This window comes from Cariama cristata, unplaced genomic scaffold, assembly GCF_000690535.1.
Source record: "Cariama cristata isolate BGI_N322 unplaced genomic scaffold, ASM69053v1 scaffold27595, whole genome shotgun sequence".
NCBI lineage: Eukaryota > Metazoa > Chordata > Aves > Cariamiformes > Cariamidae > Cariama > Cariama cristata.
This window is the reverse complement of record NW_009616224.1, coordinates 1-581: the sequence shown is the minus strand read 5'-3', so window position 1 is coordinate 581 and position 581 is coordinate 1. Positions and strand designations below refer to the sequence as shown.

At 62.3% G+C, this 581-nt stretch overlaps 1 protein-coding gene across 1 annotated transcript in view; it reads right to left on the bottom strand.

Moving 5' to 3' along the window:
* Positions 1–537, bottom strand: part of LOC104161613 (glycosyltransferase-like protein LARGE2) — a gene marked incomplete at its 5' end in the record, with an annotated part of 3,380 nt that extends 2,843 nt beyond the window's left edge. The window contains 2 exon segments of the mRNA XM_009700110.1: positions 93–212; positions 366–537. Coding sequence (XP_009698412.1) covers positions 93–212; positions 366–537 — 292 coding nt within the window.
* Positions 538–581: the final 44 nt, after the last annotated feature.

Genomic DNA, 581 nt, shown 5'->3' with positions numbered 1-581 from the left:
GAACTCTCCTGCCTCACCTCAGCCTTCCCCAGCCTCCCCGTGCCAAGTGCCGCCTCAGCGGGATGCACCACCAGGCTGCAGGGCCCACCCTGGCAGCCCACGCTCACCCGTGTTGAAGCCACGTCCCAGGGCCGGCCACGGTTTGTGGTTTTTCCACAGGTTGCCCAAATACCAGTCGCTTTGGTTCTCCACCAGCCCAATCACCTGCTTGTCTGCGGAAAGAGAGGGACGTGGATGCAGCCCGCCTTGCTGTAGGTTCAGAGGGCCCAAGACAAACACCCCACGCCGCGGGTTTTTCCACCCTGAGCCCGGCACCCAGGGCCCTGCCAGGGCCCCAGCAAGTCCCAGGGGCACCCTGTCCTCACCAGAAAACTTCCCGAAGACAGCCCAGAGCTCAGCGATGTCAGTGGCAAAGGTGATGTCGGTGTCCAAGACAATAACCTTGGAGAGGTTGGAAGGCAGTGCCTTGGTAAGCGTCAGCTTCATCAGGCCGTAGATGCCGGAGTAGTGCTTGTTGGGGATCCACGACACCTCCGGCTGCAAGGCAACGCAGCCTCAGGGCTGGGCACAGCCATGCCCTT